Genomic DNA, 21,434 nt, shown 5'->3' on the forward strand with positions numbered 1-21,434 from the left:
GGATGTGTAGTCTGGAGCCCCCCTATAACAGCAGTCTGGATGTGTAGTCTGGAGCCCCCTATAACAGCAGTCTGGATGTGTAGTCTGGAGCCTCCCTATAACAGCAGTCTGGATGTGTAGTCTGGAGCCCCCCTATAACAGCAGTGTGGATGTGTAGTCTGGAGCCCCCTATAACAGCAGTCTGGATGTGTAGCCTGGAGCCCCCTTATAACAGCCGTCTTGATGTGTAGTCTGGAGCCCCCCTATAACAGCAGTCTGGATGTGTAGTCTGGAGCCCCCTATAACAGCAGTCTGGATGTGTAGTCTGGAGCCCCCTATAACAGCAGTCTGGATGTGTAGTCTGGAGCCCCCTATAACAGCAGTCTGGATGTGTGGTCTGGAGCCCCCCTATAACAGCAGTGTGGATGTGTAGTCTGGAGCCCCCCTATAGCAGCAGTCTGGATGTGTAGTCTGGAGCCCCCCTATAGCAGCTGTCTGGATATGTAGTCTGGAGCCCCCTATAACAGCAGTGTGGATGTTTAGCTTGGGGCCCCCCTATAACAGCCGTCTTGATGTGTAGTCTGGAGCCCCCTATAACAGCAGTCTGGATGTGTAGTCTGGAGCTTCCCTATAACAGCAGTCAGGATGTGTAGTCTGGAGCCCCCTATAACAGCAGTCTGGATGTGCAGTCTGGAGCCCCTATAACAGCAGTCTGGATGTGTAGTCTGGAGCTTCCCTATAACAGCAGTCAGGATGTGTAGTCTGGAGCCCCCTATAACAGCAGTCTGGATGTGTAGTCTGGAGCCCCCTATAACAGCAGTCTGGATGTGTAGTCTGGAGCCCCTATAACAGCAGTCTGGATGTGTAGTCTGGAGCCCCTATAACAGCATTCTGGATGTGTAGTCTGGAGCCCCCTATAACATCAGTCAGGATGTGTATTCTGGAGCCCCCTATAACAGCAGTCTGGATGTGTAGTCTGGAGCCCCTATAACAGCAGTCTGGATGTGTAGTCTGGAGCCCCCTATAACAGCAGTCTGGATGTGCAGTCTGGAGCCCCTATAACAGCAGTCTGGATGTGCAGTCTGGAGCCCCCTATAAGGCTATGTGGCCACGATGCAGAAATGAAGCAGAAAATTTCTGCATCTCCCTGGCAGAAAAAACGCATGCAGATTGTGCAGAATACATGCGGATTGTACATGCGTTTTTCCTGTGCAATACATGCGGATTCACATGCGTTTCCGCATGCGGATTGACAAGCGCTTTCCAAGCGATTTTAGCATCACTTGGAAAGTGCTTGTCAACTTGGTCACACTATATAAATCCATGCAACCGGCAACCAGCATGGATTTATATAGTGTGACCTTTAGAATGGTTAAAAATAAAAAAATAAAGCTATAGTTACCTTCCGATGGCCCGGCGTGTGTTGCTGCGCTCCTTCCTGCTGATCGCGGGACACTGCACTGAAAGACCTGCCGTCACATGACTGTGACATCACCGCAGGTCCTTCAGTCCTGCCCGCAAGCACAGGGAAGGAGACCGGGGGCCGTCGGAAGGTGAATATAATCTTTATTTTTTATTTTATTCTTGTTTTTACAGTTTCTATGGTACCTGGGTGTGGATGAGACTCTCCTCTACACCCGGGTACCATCCGCACATTAGAACGCGCCAATTACACAAGTACAGATGCAGTCTTGCGGAATTGGCGCATTCTCATGCAAGTCAATGGCGGCGAAAACGCAGCACTTCCGCAAAATAATTGGTAGTGCTGCTTTTTTTTCCGCAATGATAATCCGCAGCGGACATTTCCACAGCATGTACACAGCACATGCGGATTATCATTGGGGAACATTGCTGCCCTTCTACCATGCGTTTTTAATGCGTTTCCACAGCGTTTCCGCAGCTGCAAAAACGCTGCGGAAATGCATTAAAAACGCATCGTGGTCACACAGCCTAACAGAAGTCTGGATGTACACTTTGGAGCCCCCTATAACAGCAGTCTGGATATGTAGTCTGAAGCCCCCCCATAGACGCCTTCATTACTAACCTTGGCTTCACGTCAGCTGCCAATACAATGCTCACGTGAACCCCAACCTGATTACCCCAAGCACCACCGCTACAGAACAGTGGGAAGAGCAGAGGCTAAGCACCAGATTTGACGCATCTTATGGATGCTCCATTTTTGGGACAGCTAAGGGGTGATATTATTAGCCGTAGAGGTGGTTAGTATCCATGGCTCCATCCCTGGCTATTAATATCAGCCCGCAACTGTCTGTTTAGCCTTTTCTGGTTAGATTTTATAGGGGTGCCCTACGACAATTTTTTTCTGGGGTCCCCCTGTAATCTAGCCAGAAAAAGGCTAAACAAACAGCTGCGGGCTGATATTAATAGCCAGGAAACATTGTTGGCTAATGACCCCTTCCCCGGCTACTAATATCAGCCCCCAGTGGTCAGCTTTCCCTCTGCTGGTTCTAAAAATGAAGCAGGAGCCCACACCATTTTTTTTTCATTTTAGGCTCTGTGCCCACGATCCGGATGTAGCAGGGATTTGGACGCATATTTTTGCTTCATCCAAAAGGTTGCATTCTATTGAAAGCAAGTAAATCCACATGTGTTCATTGAACCATGCGGATTTACCGCATTCAATACTTTCTGGTGGTCAAATTTCTGCTGTGGAGACTAGTGACTCTGCAAGAGAATGTGACATGCTGCGGTCCTGAAAGATGCACCTCATATCAGTGTCCACGGGTGATTCGCAGCCTCTGATGCATGCATAGTGAACATGGGATTTCTAGACATCCCATCCACTATGCTGTAACATCTGGATGCTGCGGGTTTGAATCTTTATAAACATGCAGCGTCAAACCTGCAGCGGCTCCTGATCATGGCGACGTACCCAAACTCACCCACAGCATTTCATATTCTGTAGCGGACACGCTAGTCTCTGCTTCAGACTTTGACCGATTGAAGTGTCATTATATGCGGTAGATTCACATGTACCGACAACAAAAGTGCGGCATTAGAACACAGCGTTTTGGACGCAGCAAAAATATGCTGCATCCAAAGCATTTCTGAGTGCTGATCGGGGGGACGTAGAGGCTAACCAAACAGCTGTGAGCTGTTAATTATAGCCCGGGACCATGTTTGCCTAATGGCACCTTCCTAGGGTAAAAATAGCAACTATCAGCTGCCCCAGAAATTACATGAATGGAAATGCTAATGAGATTGGGCGAATGGAATTAGCTGACACCTAGCTCTTTTGTTTGGTGATGACAAGGTGTCAATCAGACCCTTTCATGACCAAACCTAATTAAAGTAAAGTAAAGCGTTAAATAAACACACAGACGCAGAGTAAACACTTTATTTGAAATACAACAGACACATTCTTTAATCATTTAAATTAACCAATATACTCACCCCAGTTCTGAGGGTAAAATAAGGGTTTAAGAAATGTCCCACCAAATAACTTTATTTAGCTCCAAAAAGCATTCATTGATGTACAAAAACGCTTCAAAAACTGCATCAAAAACCGCATCAAGGAGATGCAGAAACGCTGCGGAAATTCCTGCTTCAAATCCTGAATGTGCGCACATAGCCTGAAGGTGTCGTCTAGCTTAGAAAATCCAATCACCCTTCTAGACAATCTACGCTAATAGTAGGGTTCTCTGTCCACAATCCTCATCTCTTGTCCAGAGAAGGGAATTGGTCCATAGAGAAGGACCAGTCATGTTCTGCATTGCACTGAGAGACCATTTATACCAATGGACAATGTGTAATTCTTTTTTTCCTACTTTTGATTTTAAAGAGATTTTAAGGACAACCCCTTCTTGAGCTTGTTGGCCCTGATAAAATAAAAAAGCTTATACTCGCGTCTTGTGCTGGCTCCGTTCCAGCGGTGTTGGCACTCGCATTCCCGGGTCTCCCGTGTGGTTGTTGTGACACATGATCCTGGAGACCAATCTGCGCTGGCTTCACTGTCTCTGCCTTCGAATGAATTGGACATGAAGAGGAAGTCTGGGCAGCGGCTGATCTCTGACTTCCTCTTTGTTCAATTTGTACCAAGATGGTGACAATGACGCTAGCGCTAATTAGGCGCCAGGCTCACATGTCACAACAACCGCACGGGAGCCCCATGGACAGCGAGAACCGACACCGCTGGAACGGCGCCAGCACGGGAGGTGAGTTTAAGATTTTTGATTTTATCAGGGCCAGACATTTGGATCAAGAAGGGGTTGTCCTAGTAGTGGACAACCCCTTTAATGATTTTTATCAATGAGGTTCCCCAGGTTCTCACAGCAAGAGGTGCATTTGTAACAAGTTTTAGCCCAATCTCATGGGATTTAGTGTCAAGTAAAGTCAAAGTCAGAACATCAAAAATAGTAAAAAGTAACTTTGTATAAATGTATAGTTTGACTCAAAATGACAAGTAGAGTGAACTCATTGTATCTGTTCGATCAACCACTATCATAAAGCTACAGAACTGCCAAAAAGATATCAAATAAAAATATTATCCTCTTACCCTGAAATGAAAAATTCCTGTGTACTTGTATGTGTACCCCTGGTCTTTGGGAATAACATTTGCCAAAAATTTCCGATGCAGAGTTAAAGCCCCGACAACAGAGAGAACCCAGCAGTCTCCTACAGGACAAAGAGAAATATTGTCATGATTTGGTATTAGATATTCCTCTAAATTCCATATTTCCTACAAAACTCATAGGTGTTATTAAAGACATAGCAAGTTCTGAGGGACCAAAGTCCGACAGGACCTCAACAGCAGAAGCAGTAAAACAATCATGGAATGAAATAGCATTTTTTTTCTGTTTGCAGCCACCAGTAGGGGGAGCTCTTCACATATAGATTTAAAGAGACAGTAATAAATTCAATAGGAGCACTATAATTATGTATACTTTAAAAAAAAAAAATAGGAAGTTTCTGTTGACTGTGTGTGTGGTAGGAGCACAGTTTCACTTTCACTTTGCAAGCTGACAGACAAGATGCTAAGATCCTAAGCTTTAAGAAATACCGGTTGTAAACTGTGTTATCTTTGTTCCTGAATAAATAAATATTCACTGTTGAACGGCTGGACAGTACAGAGATGAATCTGCTGCCAACAGGATCAACTATTACAACAATATGTTATACAATTTTAGACATTTTTAGATTAAATTAAATTATGTGAACCCTTTAACCTTTTACTGCCCTAGACCATATGTGGAGGCATAAAATATTCCTACCTATTTCTCCTTGCATAATGTCAAATATGCTGGCACCGTCTACCAGAAATCGGGAGTCTCTCTGCAGATCCTGTTAATAGAAATCAAAAACTTGATTGTAAAAACTCACATTTTATAAAACATGCAGAAAACAACTCATTTTAATATCTGAATTTGCCATCTGTTATCTTACTCACTTATTGGTTCACACAGCTTAATCATTGAATTTCCTTATCTCATCCAGCTCTGTTGACCTGGTGTATAATATCCGGCCCCTCGGCCCCCAAGTGTTTAACATCTGGCCCCATATCCCCCCGGTTTATAACCTTTGGCCCCCTGCATTGCCGTCTGTCTTTACTACCATGTACTACCGGCCAGTGATGCGGAGCTCACTGATACCAGCGAGGTCCGGTAATAGGAGCCACCGGGGTAACAAGTCCGTCCTTGATATTTCTTCCTCTTGGATCTTCCCCCATCATCTATGACTGATATTATTGAGAAGTGGAAGGAACCGCAGCAACTCAGCCACAAAGTGGAGACCACGTAATGTTGCAGAGCGGGGGGGGCGAATGCTGAGGAGCAGAGGGCAGAAAAGTCTCCACAACTGCAGAGTCCAGGCCTCCTCTGGTATCAACACAAACACTGAGCCCCCGCCAGGAGCTTCATGGCCGAGCAGCTGCATGCAGCCTTACATCACCAAGCACAATGCCGAGCGTCGGATGCAATGGTGTAAAGTTGACGCGCCCCCTGGGCCTGTGCTGTGGTGCAGCGTTGCGCACGCGGGGAATACCCGGAGCCGGATCTGTTGGGGGTAGTAGTCCTCGTGGCGGTGACCCGGTCCGTGCCCAGGGTGTCAAACTAAATGGCAGCCTTTAGCAGTAGATGTTAGAGTGTTCGACTACGCCACCCGTTGAATGCGGCTATGAAGCCGCCGCTGCAGGGCAGACCGCTGAGGCCGGTGGTACGGATGTGCAGCGTGGATGGTATAACCCCCAACGGGAGGGGTATGGCCTCAGGGCAGCCGACGTGAATGATGGGGTTAGCAGAGTTGCACGCAGGCACCAGGAACCACTCAGAGACGGTGCGGTGTAGTTCAGGGTCTTTACTGGTGGCAAAGGTAGACCCTCCCTGGCTAGCGATCGGGGCCTGGTCAGTCTGTGAGCAGATAGGATCTCCCCTGGCCAGGCGGAGTTGTAGGCCTCCCCAACTAATTGTACTCTTCTGGCTACCTTGCTAGAGGCGGGTAAAAGTAGCCCACGTCCCTGAGTGTACCGTGTGGTGCTCACCCGTATGGCCGGTGACTCGGGGCCTTCTGGTAGCTTCCGCTCCACGACGGCGGTGCTGGTCCCTTGCGTGTGACCGTGCCTTCGGGTTTCTGGGCCAGAGGACCTGAAATCCCCTGCCGGTCGGTTTCTGCTGCTGGGTAAGGATTAGTCCCCACAGCCTCGGACTCCGGGTCCGGTGAGAACTCTTCAATCAGGGCGAGCTCTACAGCTTCCAGCCCCTGACTCCTTTTAGCACTGCTCCCACTGAGCTCCTGATCTTTCTTTCCTTGCTTTTGCTACACTCCAGACCAGACTGTGTCTCTGTCTGGGACTCCTCTTCTTCTCCCTAACCCTGCCTCAGCCCCAGTTTTATATAGAGGAAGTTCTTCCCCTCCCAGGACTGGGCAGGAGGTGTGGCATGCATAGGATTCCTGACCAGGAGACCTCCCACCTGCTCTCAGACGTAATATTGCTATTACTGTGGAAACCAGACCCCTGGGGTGCCACAAAGTCGCCACCACTAGACTCTGGAGGAGATGTGTTCTGTGCAGTGACGGATCGCACTTCTCTATCTGTGTCTGATGGAGGGATCTAGGTTTGGTGATTCCAGGAGGAAATTACCCCCTGACTGCATTGTGCCCGCTGTACAGATGGGGGAGGGGGATAGTGCTATGGGCTGTTATCAGGGGGCGACTGCGGCCTCTCAGCTCCAGCGATGGGAAATCTTAATCTTCAGCACCAGACATTGTGGACAATTGTAGCTTCAGCTTTGTGGGAACAGTTTGGGGAACACCCTTCTGTTCCCCATGACGGTGCCCACTGCACAAGCTCCATACAGAAACATGGAGGGGAACATGAACGTCCGCATAGAGCCCGGACCTCAATCTTATCCTATAGTAGAGATTGTGAGCCCGGCCTTCCCATCTTCAGGGTCTGACTTCACAAATGATCTTCTGGATGAAGGGGTACAAATTCCCACAGACGCCTCCAAAATCTTGTAGAAACCCTTCCCAGAGGATCAGGAGATATTATAACTGCAATGTGGGACTGTAGAAATGACAGGAAAAGGTTTATTCCAATTTTATACATGTAAAATGTATGAACTTTATGTGCAATATGTACACTGCTCAAAAAAATAAAGGGAACACTGAAATAACATCCTAGATCTGAATGAATGAAATATTCTCATTGAATACTTTGTTCTGTGCAAAGTTGAATGTGCTGACAACAAAATCACACAAAAATTATCAATGGAAATCAAATTTATTAACCAATGGAGGCCTGGATTTGGAGTCACCCCCAAAATTAAAGTGGAAAAACACACTACAGGCTGATCCAACTTTGATGTAATGTCCTTAAAACAAGTCAAAATGAGGCTCAGTATTGTGTGTGGCCTCCACGTGCCTGTATGACCTCCCTACAACGCCTGAGCATGCTCCTGATGAGGTTGCGGATGGTCTCCTGTGGGATCTCCTCCCAGACCTGGACTAAAGCATCCGCCAACTCCTGGACAGTCTGTGGTGCAACGTGACGTTGGTGGATGGAGCGAGACATGATGTCCCAGATGTGCTCAATCGGATTCAGGTCTGGGGAACGGGCGGGCCAGTCCATAGCTTCAATGCCTTCATCTTGCAGGAACTGCTGACACACTCCAGCCACATGAGGTCTGGCATTGTCCTGCATTAGGAGGAACCCAGGGCCAACCGCACCAGTATATGGTCTCACAAGGGGTCTGAGGATTTCATCTCGGTACCTAATGGCAGTCAGGCTACCTCTGGCGAGCACATGGAGGGCTGTGCGGCCCTCCAAAGAAATGCCACCCCACACCATTACTGACCCACTGCCAAACCGGTCATGCTGAAGGATGTTGCAGGCAGCAGATCGCTCTCCACGGTGTCTCCAGACTCTGTCATGTCTGTCACATGTGCTCAGTGTGAACCTGCTTTCATCTGTGAAGGGCACAGGGCGCCAGTGTTCTGTGGCAAATGCCAAGCGTCCTGCACGGTGTTGGGCTGTGAGCACAACCCCCATCTGTGGACGTCGGGCCCTCATACCACCCTCATGGAGTCGGTTTCTAACCGTTTGTGCAGACACATGCACATTTGTAGCCTGCTGGAGGTCATTTTACAGGGCTCTGGCAGTGCTCCTCCTGGTCCTCCTTGCACAAAGGCAGAGGTAACGGTCCTGCAGCTGGGTTGTTGCCCTCCTACGGCCCCCTCCACGTGTCCTGGTGTACTGGCCTGTCTCCTGGTAGCGCCTCCAGCCTCTGGACACTACGCTGACAGACACAGCAAACCTTCTTGCCACAGCTCGCATTGATGTGCCATACTGGATGAGCTGCACTACCTGAGCAACTTCTGTGGGGTGTAGAGTCCGTCTCATGCTACCACGAGTGTGAAAGCACAACCAACATTCAAAAGTGACCAAAACATCAGCCAGAAAGCATTGGTACTGAGATGTGGTCTGTGGTCCCCACCTGTAGAACCACTCCTTTATTGAGGGTGTCTTGATAATTGCCAATAATTTCCATCTATTGTCTATTCCATTTGCTCAACAGCATGTGAAATTGATTGTCAACCAGTGTTGCTTCCTAAGTGGACAGTTTGATTTCACAGAAGTTTGATTTACTTGGAGTTATATTCTGTAGTTTGAGTGTTCCCTTTAATTTTTTTGAGCAGTGTATATTTGTGGTGTGTAATGTGTTTTTTATGTGTTTACTATGTAGATGTGTGTGCATTAAGTTTACATGAATATGTATTGTGTGCACAGTGTCTAAAGCTTATGCATTTTGAGGATTTCCTACATGTGCGAATGACATGAATAATTTGTGTATGTGAATATTATGTGTATGTTCCTGTATATATGCAGGAGGTATTGTTAGAAGGGGGGTTAAGATGCACATCTTTCACAGAAGTTCTTTTCTATAAGTGTCTGCCCCAAGTCTAGAGGTTACAATATATATACATATTTTCTATCTTCGGTGGTCTGCGGAATAAATATGCTCATGATAAATCCCTGGTCTAGCATAGCAGAGGTTTTGCCTTGGGGCTTCATAGCTACATCGTACCGAGCCCCTTTATAAACTTCAAGCTAAGGGACTAAAGTTTGCCCTAAAGTGTTGCTATATCACACGTGACCTTGGTCGTGTAGCATCCAGCAAGTTGCCACAAAAGCGACATTGGAGTCACAAGAATTAAAGCGGATTTAGGGTTTTTTTGCAGCTAGTTTGCTGCAACTATGAAGCGAGAGCCGCACAGCGCTGCATCGCCGACGCTCTCCCGCTACATTAGATGTATTACAATAACAGCAGATTGTAATCTCTGTTTCTCAATTACAGAGATTTTCATCAGGATCGTATTCAGAGGTGAAGTGATTATTTCATTTGCTTTCTTTTGAGAAGCCGCCTTCATCTAATCACTACACTGTACTCCGCGTTCTCCTTCTGCACTTCTTAAGGAACTGATAAAATAACACTTCTGATTAACAAGTCTCCCAGAGTAACTTCACTACATGTCTGAGAAGCATCAGTTACATTCATAGAGATAAGAAACCTATTTCTACACAATATATAATGGTTTAAAGGAAAGCGCTCCATTACATAATCTTACAAGATGAAGAAAGATTTCATCTAAAAAAAACCTGCCCATAAGTACTGGCCCCGGGTCCCATAATAGCAGCCAATGTGCCTCCATTTACAACACCATATGACTCCAATAACAAAACCAGCCTAGTGCCCCAAAATGCCAGCAATGTAATGCCATCAATGTTCCAAGTAGACGCTGATAACGGTGTCCCCAACAGCGTCAACAGAGTAAGGCCGGGGTCAGACGAGCGTGTGAAAAATCATCTAATTTTCATCCAGAAAACTCTGATGATTTTCAGCCATATTATCCTTGTTTCCATTTTTAACGTCCCATTTTAAACATCGTGTCCCCAATTTATCACTTGCATTTTTTTTTAAGTCGCTTTCTTGGGCCCTGGTGAGGCAAGCATGATTTTCATTATTTTTTTAACCCCTTTTTAGTCCTTTAGAATCCAGAAAAATTCCGGTTGGCCAGAATACATTTTACTGTATTCACGGAAAGCAAATCATCCAAAATTGAATTCACCTGAATCCACAGATTTGGAGAACTTTTTAATGAATTTTGATTTCCTCATCACTACCGGAACTGGACGAACTGGAATCACCAGAGCAAGATATGCTTTTTCGTTCATAGCGGGGGGTCATAAGTGAAGCCCCCGTCATCTAGACAAGGGTAATATCCATAAGACAGCCATCATTATACGGAGCTCCTTAGAACAAGGGCCTAAAGGCTTCATCCACACTGAAAATCCCTTGTACTTCCTATGTAAATGTGATGAGATGATTGCTGCGTGTCTATGCTCTGGAAATTAGCCGAGCCACCCGAGAGCGAGCGCAAGAGAGGCAGAAGAAGCTCCTTTCCATTCTGCACATAGGTCACGTCTCCCCTCACGAGTGCTGAAAATGATTATCCTTTCTTTATACAGCTGGAAAAAAAAATATTCCATCTGGAAGTTACTTTGAATTATTGACACCATTGCAACCGCTGCAGAGCTAAAAGGCCATGTGCACATGACGTCTTTTTCAGGCGGATTCCATTTTGGACAACACCTTAAATACCTATAAAAAAAATGGTCTAAAGAATGAACATCCACATTTCTATACAACAACTACTCCCTCAGCACATGTTCAGGCTTCTAAAAACACCAAGCGGTTAAAGAAAAATAAGTGACGTCCATTCCACTGGAGTTTATCACTCAGAAGACATTCTCTACTTTACAAAACAAAGACGCCCAGACGTGTTTTTGGAGCGTTTTGCCATCATTTTTACTATTAAAAAAAATGATGTTTCTTTGTTAATCAGTGTATTTAAAAAAATCAACAAGGAAATGACAGTAATAAAAAAAGACCCTACAAAAAAGTGACAGGTGAAAAAAAAAATGTGAAAAATGTACAGGTAAACAACCCAAAAACTACATAAAATACACTTTTTAGAAGAAAAACCACCAGAATTTCCACAAGAGTCTTCTACTTGACAGGACGTCATGTGCACATAGCCAAATAGTGAAATTCCTTTAATCTGGCATCAATGAAGCTAAGTGCTGAATTTTTAGATTCATGAATTATTGGATGTCAGACTGAAAAAAATTGTTTGCACGAGAGTATTTGCTATTTTTATATGTTCTATCTCCTATATCAGATGCACTAAATAATATGCAAGAAAAAGGACCTCATTAGAGGAAATCTGTAGGACCTGACTCTGTGTTACGCCTTGTGCAGCCCCTGAGAGGACGGAGCATGGCACAAGGAATCTCTCGCTGTCGGGAACGCAGTGGTAGTAGTTACACCAAGGTGCTGTTGTCTGACAGGACCACTAAAGAAAATACCAGTATTATAACTGGCTGCTCATATTGCATTAGGGTCCAAAAAATATATCTTTGACTCAGACCTGCACTCCGGACATACTTTGCCAACTTTTTCAACACTTCCATGAGGTTTCTAGAAATAAGAGACTTTTCAAAGTCTAGGAAAAATTGGGAAATCTCCCAAAGCCCACCGATAGCTCCTGGAGCCCAGTGCTTCAGGATTGTACTTGTTTGTTACACTAGGATGCCTCCCAATCTACATTTAGGGGGTAAGAAACAGGGAGTGGAGCAGGTGTAGAAAAGGCATGCAACTTTCACAAAAGTGCGTCAGTAAAAATTAGCCAGTATGACTATGCATGTCAGAGTATCAGTTTTGGCTAATTCGGTCCATTAAGGATAAAGGACAGATTATTTGAAAAACAATGTCATGTATATAATGTGTCGTTCTTTTCCTTTCCTCCTAGTTCGACATAACATGACAAACTTAAAATAAAAAAAAAACCATGATTTTATGATATTCTGTCTGGAGATGTTTAAGTCTTTATCGATGGTGGTTACAGCCATGGTGGTGGAAGGATGATGAGGGACACACACACCTTTTACTTTTTGGATAAACTGATGTACATTGAAGTATTCTTAAATGCTCTGATCCTTCAATGTGACGATTAGTCTCTCCTATGTATTTAAAATCATGTTAGGGCCATTTTATGGCCAATTTAATTTTTTCTCATTTTTTTTTTACTCACATTACATTAGAATAAAATTCCATATACAAATAAATGAAATAGTTCACACACTATTAACTTCATTTCAAAACCTCCAGAAAGTAAAAAGACAATAACAAAATAATTCTCTGATTCATGCTTAAAAACACACATAAAATTGAAAAGTGTAGATCATTAATCCCTCTTATCTGGACCAGGGACAAATTAAAATTAAAGATACATTCTTCTTAACACATTTACAGCCTGCAGTCCCATGGGAAATAAGGACAGTCACACACTGATTGTGGCTGAGCGATTACAGGATTAGAAGGATTTTTGTCCTAATATTTTCATGCAAATTCAAAATAGAGCAAAATCTTGGAAATTGGAAATAGCATACAAATAAATGATATTATTCATATACAGTACTGAGGAAAAGTTTTAAGCAGGTATGGAAAAAATGCTGAAATTAAGAAGCATCCAACAATTGAAGTAATAACAGTTTATTTTTATCAATTAACAAAATGAAAAGTGAATGAGAAACATAAATCCCATCAATATTTGTCGCCTCTGTCGCAGAGTGCATCTTCTTACAGTCACCGCTGTACTTACGAGAACTTCAATCAGCAAGATATCTTGAGTAAACAGTATTTACTTCATACTGGTTAAACATGAGATACAATTCAGTGTCACACAGTCCGTGTGCTGCTGACGTAACACATTCAGGAAAATCAAACAAACTCAGGAAGTAAAAACAACCAACAATTGAGAGCTTTCCTCACCATTACAGCAAGCATATAACTATACACACTATCGCCATCTGCTGTCTGGTTAGTATAAAGTCCTCCTTTCACTTATAAGTCCTAATCTGTTGCATATGCCAACAGCCTCCTCACTTCTTCTCAGTCTCTTTTCACTTGCACACAGTTTTTGGAGGACCTCAGCAGGAGGTTGTTCCAAACATCTTGGAGAACTGACCCCTTATCTTTCATGTAATACCATCTGATTGGATCCAGATCAATTTTTCAGTCGGACAACGACCCCCAACATCCTGCCAATGTCATTAAAAGTGAAGAGTCCTGGAAGCTATGATCCGGCCCCACAGAGTCCTGATCTCACATCATCCAGTCTGCCGAGTTAATTCATAACCTGTGTACAAGTACAAGTGACCGAGAAGAAGTGCTGGAGGCAACAGGCGGTCACCAGATACTGATGGGATTTAGATTTTTGTTTTGTTAATTCACTGAATTGTAATTTGTTACTTGATAAAATTAAACTAACACTTCTATTTTCTGAAAGCTTCTTACTTTGTACCATTGTTTTCACATCTGTGCACGTACTCCACATTATACAGTTATATATCAATTATGTGCTTAAGAAAATGTACAAGATATACCAGGTCTTAATCCATAAAATACTGCCCCTATGTACAAGAATATAACTACTGTAATACTGCTCCTATGTACAAGAATATAACTACTATAATACTGCCACCTATGTACAAGAATATAACTACTATAATACTGCTCCTATGTACAAGAATATAACTGCTATAATACTGCTCCTATGTACAAGAATATAACTACTATAATACTGCTCCTATGTACAAGAATATATCTACTATAATACTGCCTCCTATGTACAAGAATATAACTACTATAATACTGCTCCTATGTACAAGAATATATCTACTATAATACTGCCCCTATGTACAAGATTATAACTACTATAATACTGCTCCTATGTACAAGAATATAACTACTATAATACTGCTCCTAATACTGCTCCTATGTACAAGAATATAACTACTATAATACTGTCCCCCTATGTACAAGAATATAACTACTATAATACTGCTGCTATGTACAAGAATATAACTACTATAATACTGTGCCCTATGTGCAAGAATATAATTACTATAATACTGCTCCTATGTACAAGAATATAACTACTATAATACAGCTCCTATGTACAAGAATATAACTACTATAATACTGTCCCCCTATGTACAAGAATATAACTACTATAATACTGCTCCTATGTACAAGAATATAACTACTATAATACTGCTCCTACGTACAATAATATAACTACTATAATACTGCTCCTATGTACAAGAAAATAACTACTATAATACTGTCCCCCTATGTACAAGAATATAACTACTATAATACTGCCCCTATGTACAAGAATATAACTACTATAATACTGCTCCTATGTACAAGAATATACTATAATACTGCCCCCTATGTACCAGAATATAACTACTATAATACTACCCCCATGTACAAGAATATATCAACTATAATACTGCCCCCTATGTACAGGAATATAACTACTATAATACTGCCTCTATGTACAAGAATATAGCTACTATAATACTGCTCCTATGTACAAGAATATAACTACTATAATACTGCCCCCTATGTACAAGAATATAACTACTATAATACTGCCCCCTATGTACAAGAATACAACTACTATAATACTGCTCCTATGTACAAGAATATAACTACTATAATACTATCCCTATGTACAAGAATATAACTACTATAATAATACTCCTATGTACAAGAATATAACTACTATAATACTGCCCCCTATGTACAAGAATATAACTACTATAATACTGCGCCTATGTACAAGAATATAACTACTATAATACTGCTCCTAAGTACAAGAATATAACTACTATAATACTGCTCCTATGTACAAGAATATAACTACAATAATACTGCCCCCATGTACAAGAATATATCTACTATAATACTGCCCCCTATATACAGGAATATAACTACTATCATACTGCCTCTATGTACAAGAATATAACTACTATAATACTGCTCCTATGTACAAGAATATAACTACTATAATACTGCCCCTATATACAAGAATATAACTACTATAATAGTGCCCCCTATGTACAAGAATATAACTACTATAATACTGCCCCCTATGTACAAGAATATAACTACTATAATACAGCCCCCTATGTACAAGACTACAACTACTATAATACTGCCTCCTGTGTACAAGAATATAGCTACTATAATAGTGCCCCATGTACAAGAATATAACTATTATAATACTGCCCCCTATGTACAATAATATAACTACTATAATACTGCTCCTATGTACAAGAAAATAACTACTATAATACTGTCCCCCTATGTACAAGAATATAACTACTATAATACTGCCCCTATGTACAAGAATATAACTACTATAATACTGCTCCTATGTACAAGAATATACTATAATACTGCTCCTATGTACAAGAATATAACTACTATAATACTGCCCCCATGTACAAGAATATATCTACTATAATACTGCCCCCTATATACAGGAATATAACTACTATCATACTGCCTCTATGTACAAGAATATAACTACTGTAATACTGCTCCTATGTACAAGAATATAACTACTATAATACTGCCACCTATGTACAAGAATATAACTACTATAATACTGCCCCTATGTACAAGATTATAACTACTATAATACTGCTCCTATGTACAAGAATATAACTACTATAATACTGCTCCTAATACTGCTCCTATGTACAAGAATATAACTACTATAATACTGTCCCCCTATGTACAAGAATATAACTACTATAATACTGCTGCTATGTACAAGAATATAACTACTATAATACTGCGCCCTATGTGCAAGAATATAATTACTATAATACTGCTCCTATGTACAAGAATATAACTACTATAATACAGCTCCTATGTACAAGAATATAACTACTATAATACTGTCCCCCTATGTACAAGAATATAACTACTATAATACTGCTCCTATGTACAAGAATATAACTACTATAATACTGCTCCTATGTACAATAATATAACTACTATAATACTGCTCCTATGTACAAGAATATAACTACTATAATACTGCTCCTACGTACAATAATATAACTACTATAATACTGCTCCTATGTACAAGAAAATAACTACTATAATACTGTCCCCCTATGTACAAGAATATAACTACTATAATACTGCCCCTATGTACAAGAATATAACTACTATAATACTGCTCCTATGTACAAGAATATACTATAATACTGCTCCTATGTACCAGAATATAACTACTATAATACTACCCCCATGTACAAGAATATATCTACTATAATACTGCCCCCTATGTACAGGAATATAACTACTATAATACTGCCTCTATGTACAAGAATATAGCTACTATAATACTGCTCCTATGTACAAGAATATAACTACTATAATACTGCCCCCTATGTACAAGAATATAACTACTATAATACTGCCCCCTATGTACAAGAATACAACTACTATAATACTGCTCCTATGAACAAGAATATAACTACTATAATACTATCCCTATGTACAAGAATATAGCTACTATAATAATACTCCTATGTACAAGAATATAACTACTATAATACTGCCCCCTATGTACAAGAATATAACTACTATAATACTGCGCCTATGTACAAGAATATAACTACTATAATACTGCTCCTAAGTACAAGAATATAACTACTATAATACTGCTCCTATGTACAAGAATATAACTACTATAATACTGCCCCCATGTACAAGAATATATCTACTATAATACTGCCCCCTATATACAGGAATATAACTACTATCATACTGCCTCTATGTACAAGAATATAACTACTATAATACTGCTCCTATGTACAAGAATATAACTACTATAATACTGCCCCTATATACAAGAATATAACTACTATAATAGTGCCCCCTATGTACAAGAATATAACTACTATAATACTGCCCCCTATGTACAAGAATATAACTACTATAATACAGCCCCCTATGTACAAGACTACAACTACTATAATACTGCCTCCTGTGTACAAGAATATAGCTACTATAATAGTGCCCCATGTACAAGAATATAACTACTATAATACTGCCCCCTATGTACAATAATATAACTACTATAATACTGCTCCTATGTACAAGAAAATAACTACTATAATACTGCCCCCCTATGTACAAGAATATAACTACTATAATACTGCCCCTATGTACAAGAATATACCTACTATAATACTGCTCCTATGTACAAGAATATACTATAATACTGCTCCGATGTACAAGAATATAACTACTATAATACTACCCCCATGTACAAGAATATATCTACTATAATACTGTCCACTATGTACAGGAATATAACTACTATAATACTGCCTCTATGTACAAGAATATAGCTACTATAATACTGCTCCTATGTACAAGAATATAACTACTATAATACTGCCCCCTATGTACAAGAATATAACTACTATAATACTGCCCCCTATGTACAAGAATACAACTACTATAATACTGCTCCTATGTACAAGAATATAACTACTATAATACTATCCCTATGTACAAGAATATAACTACTATAATAATACTCCTATGTACAAGAATATAACTACTATAATACTGCCCCCTATGTACAAGAATATAACTACTATAATACTGCGCCTATGTACAAGAATATAACTACTATAATACTGCTCCTAAGTACAAGAATATAACTACTATAATACTGCTCCTATGTACAAGAATATAACTACTATAATACTGCCCCCATGTACAAGAATATATCTACTATAATACTGCCCCCTATATACAGTAATATAACTACTATCATACTGCCTCTATGTACAAGAATATAACTACTATAATACTGCTCCTATGTACAAGAATATAACTACTATAATACTGCCCCTATGTACAAGAATATACTATAATACTGCTCCGATGTACAAGAATATAACTACTATAATACTACCCCCATGTACAAGAATATATCTACTATAATACTGTCCACTATGTACAGGAATATAACTACTATAATACTGCCTCTATGTACAAGAATATAGCTACTATAATACTGCTCCTATGTACAAGAATATAACTACTATAATACTGCCCCCTATGTACAAGAATATAACTACTATAATACTGCCCCCTATGTACAAGAATACAACTACTATAATACTGCTCCTATGTACAAGAATATAACTACTATAATACTATCCCTATGTACAAGAATATAACTACTATAATAATACTCCTATGTACAAGAATATAACTACTATAATACTGCCCCCTATGTACAAGAATATAACTACTATAATACTGCGCCTATGTACAAGAATATAACTACTATAATACTGCTCCTAAGTACAAGAATATAACTACTATAATACTGCTCCTATGTACAAGAATATAACTACTATAATACTGCCCCCATGTACAAGAATATATCTACTATAATACTGCCCCCTATATACAGTAATATAACTACTATCATACTGCCTCTATGTACAAGAATATAACTACTATAATACTGCTCCTATGTACAAGAATATAACTACTATAATACTGCCCCTATATACAAGAATATAACTACTATAATAGTGCCCCCTATGTACAAGAATATAACTACTATAATACTGCCCCCTATGTACAAGAATATAACTACTATAATACAGCCCCCTATGTACAAGACTATAACTACTATAATACTGCCTCCTGTGTACAAGAATATAGCTACTATAATAGTGCCCCATGTACAAGAATATAACTACTATAATACTGCCCCCTATGTACAAGAATATAACTAGTATAATACTGCTCCTATGTACAAGAATATAACTACTATAATACTGCCCCCTATGTAGAAGAATATAACTACTATAATACTGCCCCCTATGTACAAGACTATAGCTACTATAATACTGCCTCCTATGTACAAGAATATAGCTACTATAATAGTGCCCCATGTACAAGAATATAACAACTATAATACTGCCCCTATGTACAAGAATATAACTACTATAATACTGCCCCCTATGTACAAGAATATAACTAGTATAATACTGCTCCTATGTACAAGAATATAACTACTATAATACTGCCCCCATGTACAAGAATATATCTACTATAATACTGCCCCCTATATACAGGAATATAACTACTACCATACTGCCTCTATGTACAAGAATATAACTACTATAATACTGCTCCTATGTACAAGAATATAACTACTATAATACTGCCCCTATATACAAGAATATAACTACTATAATAGTGCCCCCTATGTACAAGAATATAACTACAATAATACTGCCCCCTATGTACAAGAATATAACTACTGTAATACAACCCCCTATATACAAGACTATAACTACTATAATACTGCCTCCTATGTACAAGAATATAGCTACTATAATAGTGCCCCATGTACAGGAATATAACTACTATAATACTGCCCCAATGTACAAGAATATAACTAGTATAATACTGCTCCTATGTACAAGAATATAACTACTATAATACTGCTCCTATGTACAAGAATATAACTACTATAATACTGCCCCCATGTACAAGAATATATCTACTATAATACTGCCCCCCATGTACAGGAATATAACTACTATAATATTGCCTCTATGTACAAGAATATAACTACTATAATACTGCCCCCTATGTACAAGAATATAACTACTATAATACTGCCCCCTATATACAAGACTATAGCTACTATAATACTGCCTCCTATGTACAGGAATATAACTACTATAATAGTGCCCCATGTACAAGAATATAACTACTATAATACTGCTTCTATGTACAATAATATAACTACTATAATACTGCCCCTATGTACAAGAATATAACTGCTATAATACTGCTCCTATATATTGGAATGTGATTTCTAGACCATTTCTGTACCGTCTGATACATTTATGAGATTTTGTGATTTTCATAATTTTTATATTTCGAACACCTCATATGTTTAGCAGGTTTCAGTTCCCAACAGAGGGTTTGTTTTCCGCCTTTCTCCCTCCTGTTTCCATATTTATATTTGCTGCTCAGGTTTAATGTGCTCTTAAATATTTATTAGATGTCAAGTTTTGTTCTGATTCCTCACACACAGCCCCATGCAGATTGGAGATAGAGCAGGGAAGCAGTGCAGCGCACGGTTCAGTCTGGAGGTCACCTTCAGGAATAATTAATTGCTGACTGCTTTCTCATTACATAAGTACATGGATGTATTATGTGGTGGCGCCTTCAAGGTCCAGCAGGACAAGATCTTATGTACAATATGATTTCTATAGACAGACATTTTCCCCAGCTATAAATTATTCCTGGGATATTGAGGACTAGACCCGGGACCTGGATATTGGTCTGAAGTCATCATGGAGGTGTCTTCATAAATATATACTGTAGAATGTTTTCATCTTATGTGTTTATTTCACCATGGATATTGACCAACACTATTAGGATCCTGCTGGAGATTTGTAAATTATGGGAGTAAAGTAGTCCTCTGCTACTATAGCAAAATGAAGAGATGCAAAATACGGTTCATGCAGTGGATGGATCTAAGCAAGGCAATCTCCAGTTTAGCAACCATGTATTTTATGGAATGGCCTATTCCAGTAGAGCATGAACCATTCTTACAGCTTTTTTGCAGTAGATAACAGAGGGTGGTCCCGGGTTTTTGACTCCATGATGTCAGTTTGTCCATATTTTTGCCTGTACTTATTGTTGGCATATGCAACAGATTAGGACTTATTATAAGTGTAAGGAGAACTTTATACTAACCAGACAGTAGATGGCGATAGTGTGTATAGTTATATGCTTGCTGTAATGGTGGGGAGGAAAGCTCTCAATTGTTGGTTGTTTTTACTTCCTGTGTTTTTCTTTCCTTTCCTGAATGTGTTATGTCAGCAGCACACGGACTGTGTGACACTGAATTGTATCTCATGTTTAACCAGTATGAAGTAAATACTGTTTACTCAAGATATCTTGCTGATTGAAGCTCTCGTAAGTACAGCGGTGACTGTAAGAAGATGCACT

The 21,434-nt window shown here is 40.3% G+C and overlaps 1 protein-coding gene across 7 annotated transcripts in view; it reads right to left on the bottom strand.

Annotated features, from left to right (window-relative positions):
- Positions 1 to 21,434, bottom strand: part of LOC141257345 (calpain-13-like) — a 326,649-nt gene that overhangs the window by 234,571 nt on the left and 70,644 nt on the right. For all 7 annotated transcript variants that reach the window (XM_073671805.1, XM_073671804.1, XM_073671809.1 and 4 more), the window contains exons 3-4: positions 5,211 to 5,280; positions 4,496 to 4,614 (exon numbers count right to left, since the gene is read on the bottom strand). In XM_073671805.1, coding sequence (XP_073527906.1) covers positions 4,496 to 4,614; positions 5,211 to 5,280 — 189 coding nt within the window. The remainder of the gene's footprint in view (positions 1 to 4,495; positions 4,615 to 5,210; positions 5,281 to 21,434) is intronic.

This window comes from Phyllobates terribilis, unplaced genomic scaffold (genome assembly GCF_046119375.1).
Source record: "Phyllobates terribilis strain yellow unplaced genomic scaffold, ASM4611937v1 Scaffold_3__8_contigs__length_932513732, whole genome shotgun sequence".
Taxonomy (NCBI): Eukaryota; Metazoa; Chordata; class Amphibia; order Anura; family Dendrobatidae; genus Phyllobates; species Phyllobates terribilis.